This window comes from Astatotilapia calliptera, chromosome 11, assembly GCF_964374335.1.
Source record: "Astatotilapia calliptera chromosome 11, fAstCal68.1, whole genome shotgun sequence".
NCBI lineage: Eukaryota > Metazoa > Chordata > Actinopteri > Cichliformes > Cichlidae > Astatotilapia > Astatotilapia calliptera.
This window is the reverse complement of record NC_137432.1, coordinates 21469766-21493546: the sequence shown is the minus strand read 5'-3', so window position 1 is coordinate 21493546 and position 23781 is coordinate 21469766. Positions and strand designations below refer to the sequence as shown.

At 41.6% G+C, this 23781-nt stretch overlaps 1 protein-coding gene across 5 annotated transcripts in view; it reads right to left on the bottom strand.

The window, feature by feature from the left end:
* Nucleotides 1-6903: 6903 nt before the first annotated feature.
* galnt1 (UDP-N-acetyl-alpha-D-galactosamine:polypeptide N-acetylgalactosaminyltransferase 1) overlaps nt 6904-23781 on the bottom strand; it is a 56705-nt gene continuing 39827 nt past the window's right edge. For all 5 annotated transcript variants that reach the window (XM_026183851.2, XM_026183850.2, XM_026183849.2 and 2 more), the window contains 11 exons: nt 20360-20526; nt 19639-19766; nt 19460-19539; nt 18930-19100; nt 14294-14411; nt 13780-13960; nt 12042-12181; nt 11845-11943; nt 11588-11722; nt 9156-9293; nt 6904-9046 (listed from right to left, as the gene is read on the bottom strand). In XM_026183851.2, the coding sequence (XP_026039636.1) occupies nt 9035-9046; nt 9156-9293; nt 11588-11722; nt 11845-11943; nt 12042-12181; nt 13780-13960; nt 14294-14411; nt 18930-19100; nt 19460-19539; nt 19639-19766; nt 20360-20526 (1369 nt within the window). In that variant the 3' untranslated portion in view covers nt 6904-9034. The remainder of the gene's footprint in view (nt 9047-9155; nt 9294-11587; nt 11723-11844; nt 11944-12041; nt 12182-13779; nt 13961-14293; nt 14412-18929; nt 19101-19459; nt 19540-19638; nt 19767-20359; nt 20527-23781) is intronic.

Genomic DNA, 23781 nt, shown 5'->3' with positions numbered 1-23781 from the left:
ATTAGCTACTCACAAATGGCACCCTTACAAACTCCAGCTACTGCAGCATCTCAACGAGGATGACCCAGATCGGCGCACAGAATTTGCAGAATGGGCAAAACAAAAATTGGAACAGGACGCTCAGTTCACGCAGAAGATTTTCTTCAGTGATGAGGCAAACTTTTATGTGAATGGTACAACGATAGTGGGTCCATTCTCCATCAATGGAAACCTCAAGGCCACTGGATATTTGAAATTGCTACATGTGTTTCCCTCTTTATGCACTGAAGCTGGCACGTTCCCTGAGTTTTTCCAGCAAGATGGTGCACCACCACATTATGGGTGCCAGGTCCGAGCATTCCTAGATAAACAGTTTCCTGGAAAGTGGATTGGTCGTCGTGGGCCAGTTGAATGGCCCCCAAGGTCTCCCGATCTGACCCCCTTAGACTTTTATCTTTGGGGTCTTCTGAAGGCAATTGTCTATGGTGTGAAGATACGAGATGTGCAGCACCTGAAACTACGGATACTGGATGCCTGTGCTGGCATTTCTCCTGCGGTGATGCTATCAGTGTGTGAAGAGTGGGCAGCACACAATGGGCAGCACACTAAACACATTTTATAAGTGCTCAGAAACTTGTAAATAACTCATGAAAGAATAAAGTTACGTTGAAACCAAGCAGACCATTGTTTTTCTTGTGACATTACCAATAAGTTTGATGTGTCACATGGCCCTCTTCCTATTGAAAAAACAAAAGTTGGCCGACTTCTAAATGGCCACCATGGTCACCACCCATCTTGAGGAGTTTGCCCCCTCACATATACTAATGTGCCACAAACAGGACTTTAATATCACCAACCATTCCCATTTTATTACCGTGTATCCATATAAAAGGCCCACCCTGTATATGTGTAATGTTTATCTGAAATGTGTTATCACCAGTGTTGGGACTAACGCGTTATTAAGTAACGTGTTACAGCAACGACGTTATTATTGTGGTAACGAGCACGGTAACTAGTTATTATGCCAAAATCAGGAACGTGTTAGTCGTTACTGGGATTTAGATAGGCTCGTTATTCGTTACTTCGTGCGGTGGCTGTCGCGGAGCTTCCACAGATTCAGTAACATCAGCAAGCGGTGGAGGCCAGCAGGTGGATGAGGGAAGGGGAGGCAGGAGGAGCAGAGACCCGAGGCAGCCGCTGGTCCAAGTGTGAACTGAACTTCAGGTAAGAAGTTATAACCTGCAGTCCATCTGGGTCAGATATGAACCAAGTTTAGGTGGAGTTTATTTTCGTTATGCTGACTTTTTCATACTGGGTACTAGCGAGCCTGACTGAGTTTCTATACAGCTGGGTGGGTGCTATGATGTTACTGATGTTGAACTTTATTTTGTTCATAAGGTTAATTATTAGAGTTGCCAACCGTCCCCTAAGAGAAAATATTACGCGTTTCGTATTGAGGTGAAAAAGAATGCAGTTTGTCCCGGACTTCAGCTACAATGAAAAAGACACAAAGCTGGAGTTATTCTGTCTTTGCTGCACAGCTGCCTCTTCTTCTCTCATCCTCTCCCCCTCCCTCTCCTGTTTCTACTTCAATCATGAAAACTGATCAATGATCAGCTGATCGGCTTTTCTCTCTTGTTTGTTTATCGCCCACTTTGCGCCAGAAAGAATAAACCAGTGGAGGTCGTGTTAAACAACAGCAGCATGTTTAAGCTTGATCAGCTGTTGTTAGAATTTATTTAATATTAATTTCTAGTATCAGCTGATGTTTGCTGGAGCCACAGCTGTAAAGCTGCTGGTCATGATGTCGGTTTGGTTATGTGGTGAGAGGGAAACATGAAGATGAAACCAGGAGACGTCCTTACTGAATCATCAGAGCTGAACAGGTGATGGAGAAACAGGTTTACCTTTTAGGTGACATGAATGAGTTGAAGGGAAGTTATGAACTGTTTCTGAGAGACAAACAACACCAGGATCCTTTTTTTACTTAGCTGACAGCTGGTAACTGTGCAGGGGCGGGTCTAGCAAAGTTTTGCCAGGGGGTCCATGTAGGGCATTAACGGGGAGACAACACAAAGAAGTACTTTTCTTTCTTATTCTCATTTAAAATATCTAGCTTTAAAAAAATAATTATCTGAGTTTTACAACAAACGATTGATAGATTGATGCATATATATACCATCAGAACAGTGTACATCACTGTCACAACAGTGTTTGTTTTCATTCAAAGGCTTTATGATTTTTCCTATAATGGTGAGCCGGTCTCTATAAATGCCTGGGCCGATTTTTTGTCCCAGTCCAGCCCTGTATGCAGCTCATCTGCAGTCTGGTGTTGCCTACATCTTCCTATTCGGAAGGCAGAATTTCCGAGTTCTGAGTACAATCGAAAGCACCACGACTGCAGTTTTTGTGTTGGATGTAAAAGGCGCACATGACGCTGTGACGTAGGCTAGAATCATGGCAGCAGTCAATAATAATGGATTGGATTTATATAGCACTTTTCAAGGCACCCAAAGCGCTTTACAATACCACTATTCATTCACTCTCATACACTGGTGGAGGCAGCTACAGTTGTAGCCACAGCTGCCCTGGGGCAGACTGATAGAAGCGAGGCTGCCATATCGCGCCATCGGCCCCTCTGACCAACACCAGTAGGCGGTAGGGTAAAGTGTCTTGCCCAGGGACACAACAACCAGGACAGAGAGCCTAGGGATCGAACCGGCGACCTTCCGGTTACAGATGCGATTCCCAACCCCCTGAGCCACGTATCAGTGTATATAAGTGATGAATCATTTAATTTTTAAGCCCTCAAATGAAGTCAGATCTGTTCTTTAAAGAAAATATTTGCTTTGGCTTTTGTTCCTACTGCGTGTGCAAAAATCACGGAGTTCAAGCAAACATTAACTCAGCTTGTGTGGAGGGTTGTGTGATTGCTGAATGAGAGGGCAGAAAAAGATCAATGAGCAAACAGTGTCTGATATTAGTCTCGAAAATTCATGTTAAAATATGTGGAATTTTTCTTCTTTTTGAACTTGTTTTTGTTCTGAGACACATTTGAGAAAGAGTCAATCGCAAGCAGTGAATTACTGGTAACATATGAGTACCTGTCTAAAAAGTAAGATGGGGGGGATTTGCGTGGAAATCAAGTAGCCAAGAAGCTGAAAGAATAAAGTTCCTGAATAAACAGACATGAAATCCTCCCTCTGTGTTTGTGTGAGTTGAGTCAGATCGTGTCATCTGTTCTGTGAAGGCTTTACAGATTGTCAATGTGTCAGCAAAGCTCAGGACAGATGGACAGAATAAATATCAAATCCACACTTTTCCGGCTGCTGCTGAAGCCAACAGTCGGTCTATTTAAACACACTGATTAAATCCCTGTCGTCACGCTCTTAAATCATAGTGAAATCGTAACACTGGTTTTTTCCTGTTTGTTACTGGAAAGAAAAGAAGCTCTTCATAAAATGAAAATATGTAATTTAATTCCACTTGATAAAGGTGGTTTCTAAAGTGTCAGTGTTAAACACACGCAGACCGCACAGCATTTGATGTGCTGTAGCAAAAGGCACAGAGTGACATCTGAAATGACAGCAGATATAATCCCCCCCACCAGACTGCTGATCTTCACTGAAACCACAGGCTTCCAGGGTTTACACTGTTTATCTGTTAAAAAACAAACAGAATTCATTCAGTCCTGGGCCAAACTGAGAAAACAGATTTTCTTTTTCTTACCTTGGTTTAAGTGTTAAACACTTGGTTAAGTGTTAAACTTGCGGTTTTTTTTGCTGTCTTTTCATTGGAAATCTCAATATCAGGTCCAAATACATGTCGAGTGCAAGTAAAAGAGCCCATCATTAGGCTGACAAACAAAAACTAATTCTGTCAGAAACTTTAAACGAGGCCAAAACAACAATCTAGCGCATCCTTACAAAGAATGAATGCACCGACAAACTCCAAAAGGTCTGGAAGACCACAGAAAACAACTGAAGTGCACAATAACAGAATTCTGGTTAAGAAAAGCAACTTCACAACATCTAACTGAGTCAGCAGCACTCTTGAGGGGGTCTCCAATCAAGAGACAGTGTCATCAGTGTGAATGCAGGAGAGAAACAGCTCATGATGTGAAGCATAACACATCATGTCTGTGAAGGTTCTCAGTCATCCGGGTCATCGTAGTCCAAGGAGCTCGGAAAGAAAAGCATCAGGACTTCTTTAAGAAGTGTCTTCAAGAAACTTAAAGAAGTCCAGACACTTTTTTGTCCAAGATCCTTAGACCATAACACATCATCTGTCAAACATGGTGGAGGAATTGTAATGGCGTGTGCATGAATCGTAACTGAAGAGTTGTAGTAGAGCATGCTTTTCATTTACTAAATACACAACTGAAGACAGAGAGACCCAGAGACAAGCAGAAACTGTAGTAAAGGCCTGGCAGAGATGTAACACAGCACCCGGTGATGTCTGTGAGTCCAAGACTAAAAGCAGTTCTTATAATTATGGTAATTTTCCCATTTCTTATAAAAATGAGGGACTGTGTATAAACAGAGCTGTAATTCCCAAACCGTTAATGCAATTCTTCTTTTGTTAAACCCCTTGAATTAAAGCTGAAAGTCAGCACTTCAATAACATCTGCAACATCTCCCTCTGCATAATTATGGGATTTAAAATCCAAAAATGTAGCGTGTTGGTTAAAAAACAAAACAGAAAACAGAAAAAAAACGACTCCATAGATAAAAATCAACAAAAGCCTTAAACAAACACATTTGATGAGCAGACTTCTAAGTTAATAAATTCACTCTGCTGCTCAAAGCGCACTTCAATATTCTGTTTTTTCTCTCGGTTTCCCTCTGGGCTTCAATTCAGCTTCACTTCTTCAGATCAAAGACTCCTCCCGTAGCTCCCATGAACTCACAACGCTGCACATAAACTGGAGCAAAGTCTCTGCGAGCTCGAAATCTCCTGAACGGCACAATCACTTCAGAACCACAGCACAGGCGTCTCCTTTCAGGCTGGACCTGACGTGAGCAGAGAGATTTGCTCCTGAGCCTCTGCTTCTCTGACCAGCTGAGAGATTCATAATCTCACTTTTGTCAAAACCACAAAACTTTGAGATGCTGATTGTCTTTTTCTGCTTCTTGAAGACAGAGAAGCTGCGCTATTATGAATTCGCCCCGGTGCTTTATTTACCACAGAGATGCTTTCAGGAAACAAATTCCATCGCCGCGTTTATCAAAGATGAGTATGCAACGCGCTGTTGTCTAATATGTCTTCCTGGTGGCTCTCAGCGGGCCTAATCCTGACAAATGAATAATTCAGCAGATCAAGTGGAGGAATTTAAATAATCCACTCTCCACAAAACACTCTGCAGCCCGACTCGGCTACATTCACACTACCCTGCGGTGTTTATGAACAGGACCGAGGACAGCCTCTTCCCCACAGGTTTATCTTGATGTTTCGGTCCAGACTCACCGCTCCTGCAGCACTTCTAGCAGAGCAGAAATGTATCTTTTCAACACCCACCAGTGTCTCCAGCAGCGCCGATCTCAGCTCAGACCCAGTGAACAGTGGAGTCTGTGAATACGCTTCCATCTTTTAACCACTCAGTTCTTCAAGGGGTTTGGCAACAGACTGTTAATTCAGGATTTCTTATGTAACATAATCAATATGTAATAAAAACTATGATAGCAATAACTAGAATCAGCAAATATTTCAGATACTATAAAAAAGTGTTCTTGAAGGAAATCAAAAACTTTTGTTATTATATTACTAAAAATGTTCAGTTTTAAAAACTTTCAATGTTTAAATCCATAGTAGGATAAGACCTGTAGTCATTTTAAAAGTAGGAGATTTTCTGTCATTAATAAAAACACATTTATTTATTTAAGCCCAAAAGAGTCGTAGTGAGATTTCATTTGTTTGCAGCAGCATTTCTTTGTTATGCAGAGAAACTGAGACGTACTGTTGCCATTGCGCTTTTCTTTCTAATACTAAAATATCTCTTTACGTTGATACAAACAGGACTTTTAGTGGTCAAGTGGCTGCATGTGGCTCCCCAATGTCAAATGAGTTTGACGTCCCTGTTCTAGAGCTTTTGAGCTAATCTATACTGGGCAGCTGCACTAAAACCACTCTCCGCTATCTGTAATATTGTGTGGGTCCTAGTGTCAGTGAATTAGCTATTACCCATCAGAATAAGGGCACTGGGCCTTTGTGAGGTGGACCTAGCCGTTTCCACATCCATGACTCTCACGGACATCAGAGCAGATTTGGATCCAGGAACTCTGGATCATTAACTTTTCCAGAGCACATGACTACCAGGACCCGAGATTTCCTCAGTTTAACAGTAAGAAGTACAGTGAACTCATCGTTGTGGACAGCAGTTTGTGCAAAATACAGTACTGTGCAATGTGTCCAAAGTTTGAACTCCTGTGCCATTTTAGTTTGGGGAACGTGGGGAATTTAAAAAGCAGCTGGCGCTTAAGATCCCACAAGTTATTACCTGCCTTTTCACACAAGTGAGTTATTTGTACGGTGCACATGGCGAGCAATGGAATATTCCAGTGATCAGGAAAAGCATCATAAGAATAAACTGCAATACACAATTCAAAGCAATTAAAAAAAGCCACTTTTTTATAAAGTAAAAAAGAAATATATTAAAGTAAATAAAAATGTGTTTTGGCAGGGGAGACCAACCGTAGACACAAATTTCAAGACACAGACAACGAACCTCCATTTTTGTATATGTAATTATGACATTACTGAGCGTCTGCACACTTACTTTTTAATTAAGTGCTAGATGTTTTTAAACTCTCGGTTATAAACATCATTGTAAAAGTTCAGTATTGGTTGGGCTACGTAATTAAGGGTTAGGGTTTGTGGTGCGTCTGTGGAGACAGAAGGAGGCAGAAATCACCAGGCACCTCAAAGTTTTCTGTAAACGTTTTCACTTTTATTTTCTACATTTGGATCAGCTCAGTGTGGAAGCCTGGACATGTCAGTTCATTTCAAACCCACCCCTTAACCCGACTCCCGAATTTAGAACAATCGATACGCTCCCCCGTCTGTCCTACAATCAAAAAAACTCTCACGTCTTCACCACAGTCACTCGATCAGACATGAAAAAAAAACCCCAAAAAAACAACCTGTTGATGGCCTCCACTCACTGCCATGTCCATGGCGAAGATGAACTGATGTCGTGTCCTTTGTGTAAACCCTTCCTCCATTGGAGGAAGCTGAAATGTTTAAAAATCCTTTTTTGAAATCACCTCTGGTGCCCTGACTCGCAGCGGCAGAAGCGATTAAAAAAAACAACAACAAAAAAACAAAGAATAAGAATAAAGAAGGCGTGATAGTGGAAATGAAAAAGACACGCTGTCTACCTCTGACTGAGATATGAATAGTGAAATGCTGCAGGTGCGCTTGCCAAGTGAGAGAAATGTAGTAATGGATTATGATATGTCATCTGCTGTGCTCTCTGTAATCACACAGTTCAACCCTTTCCCTCCTTTTGGCTCTCTACAGCTTTTATTCTGTCCCTGATTAATTCTCATAGCGGTGCCACGTTCCTGCTGTAGATATGTCCGCAGGGGGAGTGCAGGGAACCCGGCTCTGTGTAAAAAATAACAGCGTTTTGCTCCTTTAGTACGGCGGAGGAAGCAGGGGTATGCTAATCTGCTGCCAGTCTACGCTACGGGTGCTTGCTTGTCCAATAGCGAGGAATCGGAGTGCCGTTTGTTCTAGTAAACAGGGAGCTAATGGGCTGGGATTAGTACTGAAGAAACACACGCTCACACCCACACAAATGCAAACATCCACACACTCCGCTGGAGGAAAGAAGCCCTTGGAGTGTTTTTGTTTTTCTTTAAGAGGTCATTGAGAAGACGATATGACAAAAATGGACTGAAGTATCAGGCTTAGGCAGCCTTTTTCCTATATGTATACAGCATGTGTGTCTGTCTGTGTGTTTATGTGTGGCAATGTAGTGCCTTACTGGGGAGATCCACGTGGTTGAACACTACAATAGGCAGTGAACATCAGTAACAGACTCATGTATCCTCTGAGTGTGTGTGTGTGTGTGTGTGTGTGTGTGTGTGTGTTAGCTCTATGTTAAATATCTTTAAAGACAACAGAGACGTACAGACAAACTAGGGTTACTGAAACAGTAGAAACAGACAAGCCATGTAAAAACTGGACATAGAAATCTTAAGATATCACAAACATCATAATTCTCTATCTCTAGATTTCTGCTGACGGCAGACGTCGGGTCCTCGTGATCGCTTTCTTGTTTTGTTTGTTTTTTTGTGTGTATGCGTCGTCCCTCTGCACGGAGGCGTCAGCCTGTAAGATGAAATGCTAAACTGTAACACCAGAGGGAGACACACACTGCTGCAAGACCATAGGACTGGCTCTGACGCACACGCACACACAAACACACACACGCACACACACACACACACACACACACACACATCACAGCTTCTCACACATGCACACGTGCACAACCTTCTTCACAGGAGTACATTTTCAAAATCCATAAAAAATTAAATAAAACAAACATGAAAAAAGAAAGAAAATCAACAAGGAATTCAGTCCCCTTCTCAAAGCATACATTCATCTCAGTACACGCACACACACACACACACACACACACACACACACACACACACACACACACACACACACACACACACACACACACACACACACACACAAATAAGTGCACACACTCTCGTAAGAGGCAGTCAGTAAACGTTAAGTGATGAGTTGAGCGGTGGACTGCTTTGTCCGGGGGAAGCTGTGATGACTCCACCAGTTAGTTCCTCGTATTCGCGCATGTGAGCGAGTCAACTCTCCGCGGTTAAAATCTCTTTTTTCTTTAAAAAAACCCCCAAAACAAAATGAATGTAAAACAACAGCCATCGTCTCTCTCAGAGGGAGGCTTTTCTCTCTTCTCGCTTTAAGGAGGCTTGTACGCACTCCTCCCTCTGACGTCCGGCAGAGGTAGTACCGTCCAATCTGTCCTCCTTCCTTCCCAAATCCCAGTGTAGGGAAGTCTTTTTCATTCCTGGTGCTGGAAAAAAAAAAAAAAAAATCACATCCGTTCGCCTTTATTTCTTATTCTGGGCCGCTGTGTGTGTGAATGTGCGCATTTGGAAGTGTGAGGAGTGTGGTCAGAAGACCTCTGGTAGTGTGACATTGCGGAGCAGCCACTGTTGGGAGCGTGTGTGCGTGCAGTCTCTGACGCTGGGCACCTGGCTGTCCTCCTCGCTGGCCTTGTCCAGACACTGGTTACTGTTGACGTGGATCAGGGTCAGCTTCTGCACAGCACAAAAACACAAATCACTCTTTAGAAAGGTTCATTTAAAGGAACATGTAAATGTCTTTTTGGTTAAAACAGCACATGGACTTTGTTATACTTTGAATATCAAATTCTGCTGTGCGAGTCTATGAGGCTCAGTTTTAGCTCTCTGTGGTGTAAATGCTGTGGTTGGGTTGGGTAACGAGTCAACGATGATATATCTCCAAACTGTGGCAAGAAATGATGCTAGGTTGAATTACGTGCACTGGGATTAGAAAAGATTCATTATTTATATTTTAATTTAAAATCCATTTTGATAGATTTGCTCACAGTTAACTGTAAACTGCTGCAAAGCAGCGTGTTTATGTGAATTTACATGAACATTAATTTGCATTTTTAACAATGTGACTATTTGTTTGTTTATATTGCATTTTCCAGCTTTGGAAAAAGCTCATTCTGAAAGAATCAGAATGAGCTTTTATAACTTTCAGAGCATTTTCTATTGCGGCTCCTTGGTAATGGACTAAATTGTCTTTGCAATTTAAATAGGCTCTGTGAGACTACATGTTGTGAAGAGGCAGGACGCAGGCACAGGTGAACTTAGAGTGAGCTGGTATTGAATGCAAAAGGTAAACAAAAAGTGGAAAACTGGAAAACTAGGAACTAAAAATCAGTCTACACTGGGGAATACAGGCTAATGAGGGAAAGGAACAGGAACACAGAGCAAAACCAGGGATAAACAGACGATCAGACAACGACAAAGAGGAAGACTGCAACTATAAATACAGAGAAGGGTGATTGGGGCAGATACACGTGGGGAACACAACTGAAACTCACAGGGGGGAACTGAGACTGGGGGAAGTAAAACTGAACACTAAACAAACCTAACAAGAGGGGTGATGAAGACTTGACACAAAAGAGAAAATATACAAAACTAGAGACTAACTACACTAAGAACAGAACAATGGAAAAATTGCATGAATGTAAACTCAAACAAAACCAAGAAACATAAAACTACAAAGTCCATAAACCTCAAAACTCACTAGGTTTCAGACCCGGGACCCTCACAGGAAGCTACACTGCCCAACAATATACTGTCTATACCCTTTGGGCTTTGACCCAGTGTGACACATTGATCTCATTTGCTTTTTATTGTATGATGGTCATTTTTACTTGTGTCGTTTTGCACCCTTTAGTTCCATTTTACTGTCCATCAATCCTTGTTTATCGTGCTGGGTGGGCTGTACCCTATCCCAGCTACCAAAGGGTGAGAGGCAGAGTACACCGTGGACAGGTCGACAGTGTGTCGCAGAGCACAGCAGAGCAGAGCTGTGCCCATTATATTTTATTGTCTTTCTATTTTATTTATTTCTAATATACATCACTGTGTCAGCCGTTGTTGTTTTAAAGTGCCTTAAAAATACAGTTGGAAGGGAATTTAACGTCCTAGGTTTTCCTGCTGTAAATGAACTATTTTCTGTGCCTGTCAAGACCTTTGTGAGAGCTCACAGTATTCAATTTAATTCAGTTTTATTTATATAGCACCAACTCCCAATAACAATAACCTCAGTGTGTTTATACTGTAAGCTATAAACCTACAGTATAATGGTACGACCCTACAGCATTCAGGAGAAAACCCCAACAGTCAGGGAGAAGGAAAGAGAGAGGCAGGACGAAGGACACACTATGGGAGAGAACCAGAGTTTAATAATTACTAATGATTAAATACAGCAGTGGTGAAGAAGACAAAGTGCATCATGGGAACCTCCCAGCATCCTAGGCCTGTTGCTGCATAATTAAGGAAGTCTTCAGGGTCACCTGACACCAGCTTCCAGTTTTCACAAAAAGACAACATCTGATGACCTCCTCTGTACCCTTAATGTAGAGTTTCCAAACCTACAGAAATGCTCTGTCGACCATTAGAAATGTTTTTCCCACTGGTAGCCCAGGTAAGCTGTACAGGCAGAGATCACCCTCATTGGCTGTTGTTTTATTTTGGAAGCAGGCATAAATATGAAATCTGACAGAAACCCCTCAGTTCAGAAAAAAGAAATAAGAATTACCCCTAGTAGGCAAAACCTTGATTGTTCAAGGTTTTATACATGAACAGGAAGATTTTAAACTTTGAAGAGAAGCTAATATGGGAGAAATATGATCTTTAACTGTAGTGTTGTGGTTTAACTGAAGGCTTTTCAGGCTGCTTTTATAATAAGATGATAATAATGACTTCTAACAGTCCAGGTGATGAACATATTAACCAGCTTTTCAGAATCACTTTGAGAAAATGCTTTTTTTATTATGTCTTCCACTTACCAGAGGGTCGTACTCCCAGAGCTGGTTGCCTTTGAGGTGATGGCACTTGAGCATCATGACGGGTCCGTTTAGCTTGGACACGTCTAGACACAAGTCATCTGTCCTGATCTCCTTGTTGGCCGTATAGGAGAAAACCTGCACACATCACCCATAGACTTTCTCTCTTTTTGTGCCGAGAATAACTCTGATGTCAACAGTGATCAACATTTACACTTTAATTCATGTGTAGTTACAGCGTTTTGTTATTTCTCTGTTACCTGGTTGCCTCCCATCCCGTGACAGTTGAAAATGCCGACCTTCTCGTTCTCCTTGCGGGCCATGTTGTCCAGACACTGGTTAGTCTCCACATTACGGATCTGAGCCAAACACACAGGAAGCAGGTTCATTGCTTGAATATACACCCACACCGTTTGATCCATACAGATTCAAGTGTTGCTTGTGTGAGCGAGTGTACCTCTCCCAGGGAGTAATAATGCCGAGGGATCTGGGAGTCAGGGTAGATGTTCTCCAGGTACCAACTGAAGGGTTTACACTGAAGCTTTTGCCTCAGAGCAGTGCGAGACGTGATGTCACCGTAGTCTACTTTGGTCACACCTGGACACGCAGACACACACACACACAAAAAGGTCAAACAAAACACTGCATGCTGCCATTCCCCCCGTGTGTATAAGCTTTATTTAAACTGTGTTAGGATTGAGCAGAAAAAACCCACATGCTGATCTGAAGCAGCCAAACGTTCAAAACTGCTAAATCGCTTTTTTTTTTTTTTGGAAAAGAACATGAAATACTGTAAGCTGTAACACCTGGGCTGAAAATGACCCAACAATGACAACAACAGTGCCTGATGAAGAGCAATGGAGGTCAATCATCTTTTTCATATAATAACTGATAGTAACTACATCGAAAATGGAGCTAGCACACTGTGGAGGTCCAGTTTCTACTTATGTGTTTTATGCTTACAAATAAAAAAACAAAAACCCTGTAACGCTGAGATGCTACTCATATCATTTTGTTGAGTTATGATTGAATTGTGTTTAGAAACGGTGCGGCCCTTTGGCTTGAATTCAGTGAAGTCTGGCCCGTCTAGCAAGACAGTCCACTTCTTGTTTTTTCAGTACAGTACCTTTACATACTCAGTCAGCAGGACGGGACCATGGGAAATCATGCACTCAATTACTTCAATTATTAGCTTTGTCTTTTAACTTTGGGCCACTATTACAACTATAACTTTCCCTTATATCTGTGCTTTCATGTATCCATTCAGGTTAAAAGCTCATCAAATTTGGATTCAGGAGACAGACAGTCTCTCTGCTTTTAAGATTAGGCTTAAAACTTTCTTTTTTGATCAAGCTTATAGTTAGGGCTGGAGTGTTTCTTCTTAACTTTAATCACTTTTTTCCACTCTATTTCTTTATACACCACTCTGCATTTAATTCTTAGTTATTATTAATCTGTGTCTCTCTTCTGTCCTGTCTTCCTTGTCTAATTCCAACTCGTAACAGATGGCTGCCTCACCCTGAGCCTGGTTCTGCTGCAGGTTTCTTCCTGTTAAACAGAGTTTTCCTTTCCTACTATTGTCAAGTGCTTGCTCATAGGGGCCGTCTGATTGTTGGGGTTTTCTCTCTATTACTGTAGTGTTACAATATAAAGCGCCTTGAGGCCACTGTTGCTGTGATTTGGTGATATATAAATAAAACTCAATAAAACAGAACTGAATTATGATCTCATTGTTATGCCCGGGAACTGATCTAATTAGGGCTGATGCTTTCTTCCAGCTCTGTAAGACCTCTATTATACAACTGGTCAGGTTATTGAAACAAGCGTAAGAAAGACAGAAGAGCGCCCCCTGTCAACAAAAGTGAGAGAGGTATAAATGTGTTCCATGAGGTGCTTCGCATCTAAAAATATTCTTCATTTCAGTAGCTCTGCTTCTCTTTTGGTTGCTTTTCTGCTGCAAGCTTGTGTGTGTGTGTGTGTGTGTGTGTGTTCATGCAAGTTAACGCATGCTTTGTAGCGTGAAATTACTCCCCGCCTCCCCCCATCCTGCACTGTTGGGTCACCACTGCAATATCACGCAGTCAGCGGGTTAATGGATAGATCACACCTGTCACAGAGATTAACCTCCACACACGAGCACATACATGAACGCAAACACGCGCACACACAAACACACAAAATGTGGCAAAACTCACCAGGAGAGATGATGTAGAAGAAGTTTTTAAATTCGTCCATCCAAACTTCTGCCAGACGCCGGTTGTTTTTGTTGATGATCTGTCCCGTTCCTCCGGGAAACGTATAGGGCGTCGCCTTTCTGAAGACGTGACCCACGTGAGAGCACGTGACAATCTCTAGCGTCCCGCCACACTGCCAAATCTATGAGAAACAAGCCTTGTCAACACTAATTTAGAGAATAAATTGCAGAGTAGACACACTGTAAGTCCTGGGCGCTGAACGAGCTAAGACAGACCAGTGAACTCAGCTGGGAGATGGATGACGCAGACTGGTCACGGCTGTGCTGTGCCAGTCTGAATAAATTTGACTCGACGCCAGCCGGGATGACGTCTGACGAAGTCTTAGTCAGGTCAACAATTTATTCAGTGAAGTCAATCTAGAGGTGTAACATCTGTGTGTGTTTTTGAACCCTAGCTGACACTTCTGAATGGAAGAATAGAGTCATGTCAGTTGTCAGTGGGTGTGTTCACTCACTCTGAAAGAGATTTCCAGGTTCTCTCCTCCCCAGATGTCCATGCCTGCGTCATATGTGCCAATCTCCTGGAAATAATCTCTGTCTATGGAGAACAAGCCGCCTGCCATGGTGGGAGTCCTGAACAGAGACATCAGAGAAAAGGTAAATTAGGAGAAAGGCAGGTTAGTGCCACTTAAATCACTGACGGCCGGCCTTTTAAAGGTCATCCAGTATGTACACATTCCATCAGGGTTTTATATTTCACTCCTCTCACTCCCTGTTATTTGCTGATTTCCTGTTTTTTCTCCTCTCTTCTCTGTTGCTGTGACAGTCATGTCAGAGTTAAACGGCCTCGAGACCTCTTTCCATTTTCCCTCCCGCTTACAGAACGGCTTCCTCCTCTTTAGAGCTTATTCTTCTCCACTGCCTGTTTTCGCTTTTGCTTAAAATCTCTTACAAGAACACAAACAGACAAACATATCCTGAACGTGCACAGATTGATGGTGTATGACCAGCAATTGGCTAAGAGCGGGAAATAATAAGCAACCCAGAAATGGAAAAACAGTTCGTCAAACAGTTCGTAAAATGTGGCTTTATAACAAAAGACAATAACGACGAAGCCAACACAACAGATCTATGTATCCTTTCCTTTTTTCCTGAAGAGATATCAAAGCTTTCTAAATGCCCCAGCTTACAATAAATCACTTTTTTCTACGACACTCAAACACGTCGCAGTAAAACAAAGAAAACCCACTAATTTACAGCAAATCCTGGATTCTAATTAAAGTCATTTATCTAAACAGGGACCGGCCCTTACGTACATAAAAGCGTGGTTCATCATCTCAACATATCACAAGACTGAAATAAACAAACACTGCCACTGTATAAAGCATCAAAAGGCAGGTAATACTCAGCTTTGTGTTTGAAGCATACAATATCAAAATGACACATTTAGCAAGTTCAGAGAATTTCTTCAGATCTTTTCTGTTTGTTGTATTTTTTTAAAGTCCAACAGTGGCAAATACAACCTTCCCAAGTGAGTAGACTTCTGCACATTGCCGTAAATTACAAGGTAGATGAGCCCATAATAACTAGCTTAGCTGCTGATTTCCTCCTCTGCTGTCAACATATGCAGCTCCTCAGAGAGTGACAGCAAAAGACCTGCAGTTTGCATCGTCTAATGAAGAGAAATTCCCCCAGCAAATGCACGCGTGGAAGCTTGAAACCACATCAGCATTATTCGTTACAGTTTTTTTCATTCTGCAAACTCCATACGTGCAATAATGTGAAAGCGCTCTGTGGCAGAACAGGGTTTTTATGTAAATCGTGTCATTAGTGGAAATTAATTTTCTGCCCTGACACAACAACCCAGTTTTGTTTTTTAGGCCACTTAAAAGACACCCTGAGGAAAATTTTGTCAAGCAGAACTGAGAAAAACAACCGAAATCGGGGGCGCGGGGTGTTACATAAGCTACATTATGTGTGTGTGTGTGACCTTGAATATTGGCATCAAGCATGCTTAGAAACAAGAGCAGGAAAAAGAGATGATAGACAGGCAAAAATAAGCTCTTGATTTTAGTTCCAAGGTCTACAAACAACAAAAAAAGCCCCTCAAAACAAAAAACACAATCTTACATAAACATCTTGCATTGAACAGAAGTGGAAAGTTCACTCTATTCTTTCAGTATTCCTGCCTTGAGAACCTCTTATGATGAACTGCAGCAGCAAACTGAATGGTAACATATACACTGTTGTAGCAGCCATAGAATAAACAGGGATTGAAAAAGATAAAGAGTTCAGGATTTTTGTCTGCTATAGGAAGGCTTAGGCGCAGTGCCTAAGTGTTTCTGATTAAAGAATGTAAAGGCCTTTAGGCGACATATCACAATCAGTGAGTTTTATGCAGAACTGGGCAGCCCGGAGCTCACAGTGTGAGCAGAGGTCCTGGGTGGCTCCTTCTCTACGTAAAAGCAGGTGTCAGTGTTTAAAACATCTATGAACGGGATGAGGCTTATCTATCCTTTGAGTCATGATAAGAAAGATTAAAAAAAAACAAACACTTTGCTGTTTGCTTTCAACCGCTGTGCTGTTTCTGTGTCTTTGTGCCTGACAAAAGCGAGTGTGAAATACAGAAATAAACTAGTATCCTGAAACGGTAACCTGTGTTCATCAACTGCAACTTGGAAAAGATAACTGCTTCCTGTGTGTAAACGTGTCCATATGCAATTGCACAAAATAAACTTTTGGCTTTAATGCCGCAATATACTATCGTGAACTGCTGGAAGCAGTGATGAGAGCATAGGTAGACTGTGGTCATAGAGGGACGGACATGATCAGCAACAATACTCATGTAGGCTTTGGTTTTTGATGATTATTAGTTGGTACTAAAGGGAAAACAGTTTGCCAAGAAAACATCTGCCACACTATTACATCACCACCTGCAGCCTGAATGCTGATATAAGACTGGATAGATCCATGCTTTCATGTTGTTCAGACTAGAGATGGCACGATACCACTTTTTTATGTCCGATACCGATACCGATATCATAAATTTGGATATCTGCCGATACCGATATGAATCCGATATAGTGTTTTTTAATCAACAAAACTGTTTTTTTAAATATCTTGCTGCATTTTGTATAAGTTCATACTCAAGTTTAAAACAACAACTACACTAAAGCTATTCTGTTATACCTGTATGCAAAAAAAAAGATTTCATAGTTCAGCAATACTGATCAATCTAATAAACTTAAACCTACACCATCCTCCCTATTCTGGTATTTTAAAGAGTACTTAGCATAAATATTAAGCAACCTAACTAATAGGGTTCCAACTCCCAGCAACAACAAAAATAAATAAATAAAAAATAGGGAACCACCCCTCACGCTCCACCTCATGATGCTTAATCGACGTAATCAACCTTAATTTGATGCAGTGTGAAAAAAAATGCACAGAAATCAATTATTTTTCAAGAAATATTAAATAGATTCAACATCTTTCTTCAACAAAATTGCAGACTGCACAGATGATACCTTCCCAAAGGAAAAAGTACTATAGCTTACTAGGGTATATATATTAGACTTAATAGTTACTATATACAGTAATTGACTTCTATTCATTTTACATCAAATTAAAACTTTGGGTGTCAGATAATTATTTATTAAAAGCTAGACATTTTAAATGAGAATAAGAAAGAAAAGTATGTCTTTGTGCCCCCTTTTCCCTGTTAATGCCCTATCGGCCCCCCTGGCTAAACTTTGCTAGATCCGCCCCTGCACAGTTACCAGCGTCAGCTACGTAGAAAAAGATCCTGGAGTAGAAAGTAATATTAAATACATTCTAACAATAGCTGATCAAGCTTAAACGTGCTGCTGTTGTTCAGCCGCTGGTTTACTCTTTCTGGTGCAAAGTGGGCCAAAAACAAACTAGAGAGACGGACTCGCGACAGAAAAGCCGATCAGCTGATCGTTAAGCAGTTTCATGATTGAAGTAGCAGCAGGAGAGGCAGTCGCTCCATATATCGCTTGTTAAGCTTAACGCAGGAATGCTTTACATTCAGAGATGGACTTACACACTTGCTTTACTTCTCTCGGGGATAACTTTGTCGGAGATGAAATGCTGGGTTGCTAGCGAAGCTCCAAATGCTATCCAGACCACCGACAGGTCCCGCATGCCACAGCCGCTCTATCACGTGATGCATACTGCTCTGACGTGCTAACGTTCTGAGGTGAGTTACAGCGTGTTGCAAGTTTTGTGAGGTGCTTTCGTGATATTTAATGGATCGGATTACATTTTTTATTTTTCTCCGATATCCGATCCAGTAATTTAGGTCAGTATCGGACCGATACCGATACGTAATATCGGATCGGTCCATCTCTAGTTCAGACCAAATTCTGATCCTATCATCAACTGAATGTCATAGCAGAAAGTGAGACTCATTAGACCAGGCAACATTTTTCCAATCTTCCAATCTTGTTTTGGTGAACACAAGCAAACTGTAACCTCAGTTTCCTGTTCCTAGCTGACAGGAGTTGCACCCGGTGTTGTCTTCTGCTGATGCAGCTCATCTGCTTCATTCAGAGATGCTCTTCTGCATATCTTCCAAAATACCTTAGTCATTTGAGTTACTGTTGCCTTCCTATCAGCTCAAAGCAGTCTGTCTATTTTCCTCTGACCTCTGGCAACAACAAGGCACTTTCCCCAGATAATTTAAACTCACCGTTTTCTCCTTTTTGCTCTATATTGTGTAAACCAGATGGTGGTTTAGCAGATACTCCTTCAAAGTCACTTAAATCACCCTTTCTCCCTATTCTGATGGGGTGTACCAAATTTAGTGGCTTTTGAGTGTCGGACTCATTTTCAGGTTGAAAGATGGAGCAAACTGTTTCAAAGGATGGAGGGTTGCAGTAGGAGGACTGTGGTATCAGCTGTGACTGTATGGCAAAAGTAATAGTTTACATGGATCAAAGGGTAAGATTTAAGGGCCTCTCTGCAGAATTTAGTTAGGTCAGGACTAGCCCAGGGTCATAGATGTCCTTTGGTAAAATGAAAAGACTTAACTTGAAGCATAGAAACTGCTGTCAGTCTGTTTTATAAGTATGAAAAGGATAATAGCAATGAAATTTAAAGACTCATCTTGCTGTGTGTACCACCCACCTGACAGGCAGCGTGCGGTCTCCTTTGCGTCGGTCCATCTCCCTTTGAGGTACAGGGTACCAGCGGAAGTTGAGCTTCCAGTTGAATCCTCCGTATGTCATGTCAGAGCCTGCCATGTACTCAAAGGTATCATCGCTGATAACGTCGATAATGGGGCACACCACTGTTTTCCTACAGTAAACAGAAAGACATCAGCACACAAACACAGTACATCAACCTGCTGTTCATAACCCTGGGTGGACATCAACCAAGGCTAAAAGCTCATCTGCAAGATGTGTCACCTCCAGAACCAACTTCTCACCAGCTGTCACTCATCTCTCATTACACCTTTGTAAACCCTGTGCGTTTTCTCCATGTGCTGGTGTGAGTGTGTGTGTATACCTGCTTACGGGTAGCAGTAAACAGAGAATGAGTAATTAAGCGTAAGATAAACACAAGGGCAAGCCCCCTGCAGGCTCAACAATACTTTATTGATTTTCTTTTCCAGGCTTGCCAATGGTCTGCGTATCTTTCGTGTTTGTGTGCCTTACCTGTCTTGTTTGATGCGGGCAAGCAGAGGCTCCAGCCATCCTGTTGTGCATTCACAGTGAGCATCCAGAAAGGTTATGACCTGAGAACATGGAGGGAAAACATAAGACAAATCTACAGTGCAAACACAATATGGAGAGCAGTTGCTGTGGATGTCTCGTATGTGGACATGCGCACACACCTGGCCAGTGGAGAGAGACGCTCCCTTGAGGCGTGCGCGGATGAGCCCGGACCGCTGCTCCATCCTCACGACTCTGACGGGGACTTCCAATTTTCTCACATACCTCTCCAACTGCTGTTTGAGGAAATCTAATAAATGCATATATAAACAGATAAGAATGCAAAACAGGCGCCTACAAAACAAAAGCTGGATTACAAGCTGTTCCTCCAACCCACTCCATTTGTAGCAGCAGGGATCAGAGATAACTGTGCGCTTGCGTGCTTTCTTTCACGTATGTGGCCTTCTCATACGATACCTCTTGTACCTGCTAGGAGCTTCTCCATCAGCTTGAACACAAGTGCAAACGTAAACACACAATCCGTGACCTGCACCATCTAACCTGAGGTCTCGTAAGGTTGCTTCTGCTGGTGGTAGTTGGTTGGGGTGGGGGATTGAGGGTAATAACAGAGTGTAATCCCTGCGTCTGGCAAATTAAAGACCTAATCTCCCCCAAACAGGGATTAACAGTATTGCACAGGGTGGCGTGGCACACACAGCCCTCATACATGCACTGACTCTCTCTTGGGGACCAGCACAGGCACATACACACATGTGCAAAAACATCTACCTACGCAGAATCCAGCAAAAATCATAGCTCTAAAAAATAGGCTAAGCCTCAAACTAGAGAGAGACTGAAGGAATTATCTGCAGTGAGTGTTACTGTGCGTGTGTGTGAGTTTACCTCTCTCGCTGGCATCATCCACCAGAACAATCTCCTCCAGCAGTGTGTGTGGAGAGCGGTCAATCACGGAGTGGACGGTTCGCAGCAGCGTGGTCCACGCCTCGTTGTGAAATACAATCACAACGCTGGTGCGAGGAAGATTATCGGGGTATAACTTGTTCTTGCACCTAAAGCGAGTAATCAAAAACATAGAAAAAATAATCAAAAGGGTCAACTCCATGCTGCAAGAATACAAGAATATTTACAAGCATATTTCTACATATATAAATCTTTGGTTGCAAGTTTGGTCTGCTACCCATATGAATTAAAGCAGAAAGAAAAACTTAGAAGGCCCAGAGACATGCTATTAACTAACTGCATCTCTCAAAGAGATGCCACAACAGAACTGGTCCAGAAGACATACAGTAGAACTGACATGATATTAAAGCCAGAATCTTGTACACAGAATATATGATATCAACCTGAAGCTTTCATCTACTTCTGGAACAGCAGATATGATTCAAAAAGAAACTCCTTCAATTTTTTTTAGATGTAGACTCTTGGTCTGAAAAGTGAAGTCAGAAATGCAGAAGTTAAATAAACCTAATGGACAAAAAGAAGTCTATTAGAGAATAGAAAATAGATTGTCTCACGTTGTTTAATACTTCATTAAACATGTTCCTCATGAGTTAATGGTCTAAGCCAAATGTTTAAAGTGACGGTCAAACAAGCATGATGTTATTTTATATTTGTCTGGCCCATTTAGGGATCTACGCTGCTACTGTTACCTAAGGCCACAGGCAGTGGGTAGTGACTGAGAGAATGAGACTCCCGACAGAAGAGGCAGAAACGAGCTCAAATGGTGTCTGGTGTCTGTTCGGGAGGTGCTCAGAGTAGAACGCTCAACCCAAAACAGAAGTAAGAAAAACGAATGAACGATGTCAGAGTAGCTTGGTACATCATTTATTTACAGTATTCTAAAAGACTTTGGGCCAAAAAGTTTGGAACTGGTTAGAAAAAGGTTGATACAATGTATAACAATTTGTATCTATAAAACAGACGGCATTATTTCAGAGATTGAATTATATTTTAAATTAGTTATTAATCTACAGTCTGCTTATTTTAATTAGTTCTAAATTTCAAAAAGCTTCAATGTCACCAAATGCTTTGTGTGTAGAATGATACAAAGTTGCTTAGCACAAGGCAAGCTCATTCAAGGGGGCATAACTGCACAGCACAAATGATGAAACAGCTGAACATACAACATGAAGCAGAAACAACAAAAAATACAAAGGAGCAAAAAGAAAAGGTGTGCGAGATGCATCAAAAACTAAAAGCAGACAAGGCTTCAAAAAAGGCAACAATACAGGCAGTAAGTGAAAACGCAGACTTGATTTTAAACAGACAAACATGAACTTGCAGAGACCGAACAAAGAAAGGAAAAAGAAAAATCCTAGGAGACACATAACAATCCAGGCTCTGTGCGACTGTGAGAGCTGCAGCTACATCGACTTTATATAAGAGTTAAAAAAAAAAATCAACTAAACCGCATTAGACAGTCCTAAAATCACTCAGATCATTATTTTGCTTCTTGTGAAAAATCATCGTAATCAACTTCAAAGAAAACTGAGAGTGAATAATAAACGAGTATCCGAGCGTAAATCCCCAGATTTAGACCGAGAAAGACAGAATTAGTGGGTCAGCATGATCACACTTGATTAGTGATATTAATTAGAGTGCGAGTCATTTTCGTTGCAGTGTTGAGTGCACACATCAAACTCTCTTACTGAGAGACAGTGAAGGATGCAGTTGTCTAACACAGGACAACAGGCACAAGACGACAAATATTAGCACAGTGAAGACAGTCACATCTTTTTAAATATCTCTCCACAGTATTTCCAGAGAAACACTTCATTTTAAATGGTCAAATTGTCAGGTATACACTCCTTAGGCGAGGTGTCAAGCTTATTTCTGTTCATGGCTGGGCCTCACACATACGCAGTTTGATCTTTGATCTCAGTAAAAACATTGCATAATACCCAATTATATATAAAAAAAAAAAAACACCCCCAGATTTGCCCCTTTCTTTTAGTGCAAAAAAGTCCAAACATATTTTGAAAAGGCTCACACTTAATGAACCATCCAGCTATAAAACAGATGATTCACGTTCAGTCAGTCCACTGTCATTACAAAGAAACGCTCCTGTCGTAAATCAAAATAATGTGTGGGCACGGCTCCTTGGCTGAAGCATCCCGCTTCAGTGCGGCATGGCAGGCCATAGGTAATGTCTTTGTCAGGCTGTAAAACTGATGATGATTCAGACCTCTGGCTCCAATTAAATTAACAGTTCAGACAATCTCCCTCAAGACTTGATCCATTTCTAATGATTTATGACAAAATACTTCCTGGTGCAAAACAATAAAAAGTTATTCTCTTCTTATCTGCAATTTCCAGTTCGCAAAGCAATCCAGTCCCCTGGATTGGACCTTTTGTCGGCTGAGTTCTGGCCTGTATGTCTGACGCTTTAGGATTTAGGCACTAAGTTTGCACCGTTTAAATAAATCTGACAATTTCAAGGTTGATTTCAGTTCAGTATGAAAATCAGCCTTCCGATGTCTTCTTGTCAGCCTTCTTGCTTGATGTAGCTACTCCAACACGGTCTCTTCACTGTAGCTGCCTTTATTTGCTCATAACGTTTTATTGCACTAGCTGTAAAGCAGCACAGATACCCGCTCCTACAAATAAACGTTTAAAATGAATTTCCAGAAATTCTTCCACTTTGTTTTAGGTTGCCTTGAGTTTATAAAAACCATCAAAATCAGTTTAGGGGTCACATTAAAACTCCTTACTGCTGGCCTTGACTGCTTTACTTCAGTGTTACACAGACTACAGTAAATGCTGCATAGAGGACTACCTATTCATACTACATACAATATTCTTTTTTTAAGTAATTTCTTTACAGGTTTATGTTTACCAAAATTAAGCAACATGTTCCACGAAAATCCCTGTGAATAACATATATTAAGTATGGGTTTGTGGGTCACCTGGTTAGAGTTAGAGCAGACCGAATCATCTGTACACACATCTGTAGGTCAAGCAAAAATCGTAGCCTGCCATGACACCTGCATGCAAGCCCGATATAAAACTGTCTCACACTCTAAGTGTTTTCTAAGTGTTGGAGGACGAAACTGAAAGCAGCCCGACATCCTTCCTCTAACAAATTCAGCTCTTACAAGAGCCAAATGGAATAGGATCTGATTTCCTCCATCTTTATAACTCCCCCTCCTGCTTGTGATCATCCTGAGCGCTGGAATGCTTCCTCGCTCTCTCTGCGGTTGATTCTGACTCAAGGAATGCAAGAGCGACAGAGGAGAGGAGGTCAAGAGTGTATTCTCTCCTGCAGCTGCCCGTGGAGCACGTTAAAAACATGAAGTAATTCTCAG